Here is a 2,158-nt window from a genome sequence, read left to right on the forward strand (position 1 = left end):
TTCATCTGCTTGATCGATGCAGCTGTTGAAACTTGTGCATGCTTCACGAAGTTCTCTTGCTGTGTTTTTCAGTTACATCAAGTCATTTATGTTCTTCTCTAAGCTGGTTATTCTAGTTAGAATTTCGTCTAAGCTTTTTTCAAAGTTCTTAGTTTCTTTGCATTGGGTTAGACCATGGTCTTTTAACTCAGAGAAGTTTGTTATTCTCCACCTTCTGAAGCCTGCTTCTGTCAATTCATCAAACTCATTTTCTGTCTTGTTTTGTTCCCTTGATGGTGAGGAGTTGATCTCTGTGAGGGGAAGAGGTGTTCTGGTCTTTGGAGGTTTCATCCTTTCTGCACTGTTTTTTTCCCATCTTTGTGGATTTGTAACCCTTTGATCTTTGAAGTTGGTGATTTCAGGAGGAATCTCTGAGTGGACGTCCTTTCTGTTGCAGTTGGAGCTATATCTTTTCTGGTCTGTAGAGGCGCTGCTGGGCTGCCTCGGATTCAGCCAGGTTGCTGGGTGGGTAATCTTCCCCTGGGTTTGTTTGCAAGTGAAATTAGCCCCGTGTCTCCAACGGCCTCCTTCCCTGAGCTCCATCTTCCTGCTTGGGGTCAAACTGGTGTATTTGCTGCAAAGCTGTCTGGTGCATGGGCTTCAGTTTGAGTTTTGTGCGGGGTGGGGCCTGCCAGGCCTTATGACCTGTTTCCCTGCTCTCAGCTCTGCCTCTTTCTGTGGGACGGTTGTTCTGTCCTGCTGGCGTTAGTGCAATCTTCCGCCCAGATCCAACCAACAACTTGCGGCACCAGGCAAGAGCCATGGCTCAGATTCGCATTGACAACCCATGGTGCCCCTCAGTCTGGCGGGGCTCTCGTGGACCGTGGGTTGCAGGAGGGATGAGGTAAGCACAGGATCCGAATCAGAGGACCAAGGGGGTGAAGTCCCCCAACCCTCCGAGCCAGCTGCACGTTCCAGGTGGGGGTGTGCCCCACCCGGGTTCATTCTCCCTGAGCAGCTCTTGCCCTGTTTTAGCTCCCTCCCTGGGCTATTTTCAGAGTCCTTCCAGTCCCCCGAAAGGAACCCGACACCTCACTTGGAATGGTGAAGTCCTCTGGAACTCTGCGTCTCATTCGCTGGGAGCTGCATTCCCGTGTTGCCTCCTCTCGGCCATCTTGGCGCCACCTGCATGTCCCCTTACCTGCCAGTTTTCTTCTGTCATGTCTTGTATGGCCTCAGATCTTGTGAAGTTTTCATTCCCTACAGCGATCAGATAAGTGTTTAATTCTGTCTTTCTGCTGCATTTTCTACAACATAATTTTTTTACATCAATTAATCCACCTTTTGTTGTAAGACTTGAGACATTTGCTCCAAAGTACTGCGCTTTTGTTCTGACGGATTTACTAAATAACCCTTGCCTGGGCCATAGTTTCAAAGGACCATCTCTGGATGACAGAGCCAACTCTCAGGCCAAAAGCTTGGTGTTTCCGCCATGAAAAGGCTGGGACTTCACCCGGCGGTCTCGTGCTTTCCCCACAGGCGAGGGCTGCATTGCCCTCCGGTTAGAGGCCACAGAAACGCAGCTGCCCATCTACACACCTCTCACCCACCATGGGGAGATGACAGGCCACTTCCAGGGCGAGATCAAGCTGCAGACCTCTCAGGGCAAGAAGAGGGAGAAGCTCTATGGTAAGCAATGAGCCCCTCCCCAGCGCCCTCTTCAGCACCACCCCAACTCCCCTGCCTTAGGGACAGGAACGTGCTTTCTCAGCAAAGCCATCAAATAGTCTCTCTGCTGTGGCCTCAGAGCAGAAATCCAGCATTGGAAAAGATCTGACAATCTGGCCTGACCCTCACTGGACTCAAAAATTTCCCAACAGATCCCAACACCCAGCGTGCCCAGATCACCCTCCCCGACCCTGTGGATTTTTCAGGGCCGAAAACCTCACCTATCAGCATTTAGGCTTTGTCATTCCCTCATTAGCATCTCCGCCAAAAGAAGGACCCAGGGTACCAGGCGAACCTACCTCTTGTTAAATGCTTCCTTCCAGGCTGTCCGGGAAGTCCAAAGCCATGGCTGCAGTTGAGATTTAGAATTTCTTGGGCGACCTTTGCTTGTCCAAACAGCCACATGGTGCCCACTCCCATATATAAACAGACCTTGTACATGCCTAAACCC

The 2,158-nt window shown here is 50.7% G+C and overlaps 1 protein-coding gene across 1 annotated transcript in view; it reads left to right on the forward strand.

The window, feature by feature from the left end:
• INPP5D (inositol polyphosphate-5-phosphatase D) overlaps window positions 1–2,158 on the forward strand; it is a 150,626-nt gene that overhangs the window by 136,004 nt on the left and 12,464 nt on the right. The window contains exon 23 of the mRNA XM_037741780.1: window positions 1,519–1,668. Coding sequence (XP_037597708.1) covers window positions 1,519–1,668 — 150 coding nt within the window. The remainder of the gene's footprint in view (window positions 1–1,518; window positions 1,669–2,158) is intronic.

Source organism: Cebus imitator, unplaced genomic scaffold, assembly GCF_001604975.1.
Source record: "Cebus imitator isolate Cc_AM_T3 unplaced genomic scaffold, Cebus_imitator-1.0 Scaffold106, whole genome shotgun sequence".
NCBI lineage: Eukaryota > Metazoa > Chordata > Mammalia > Primates > Cebidae > Cebus > Cebus imitator.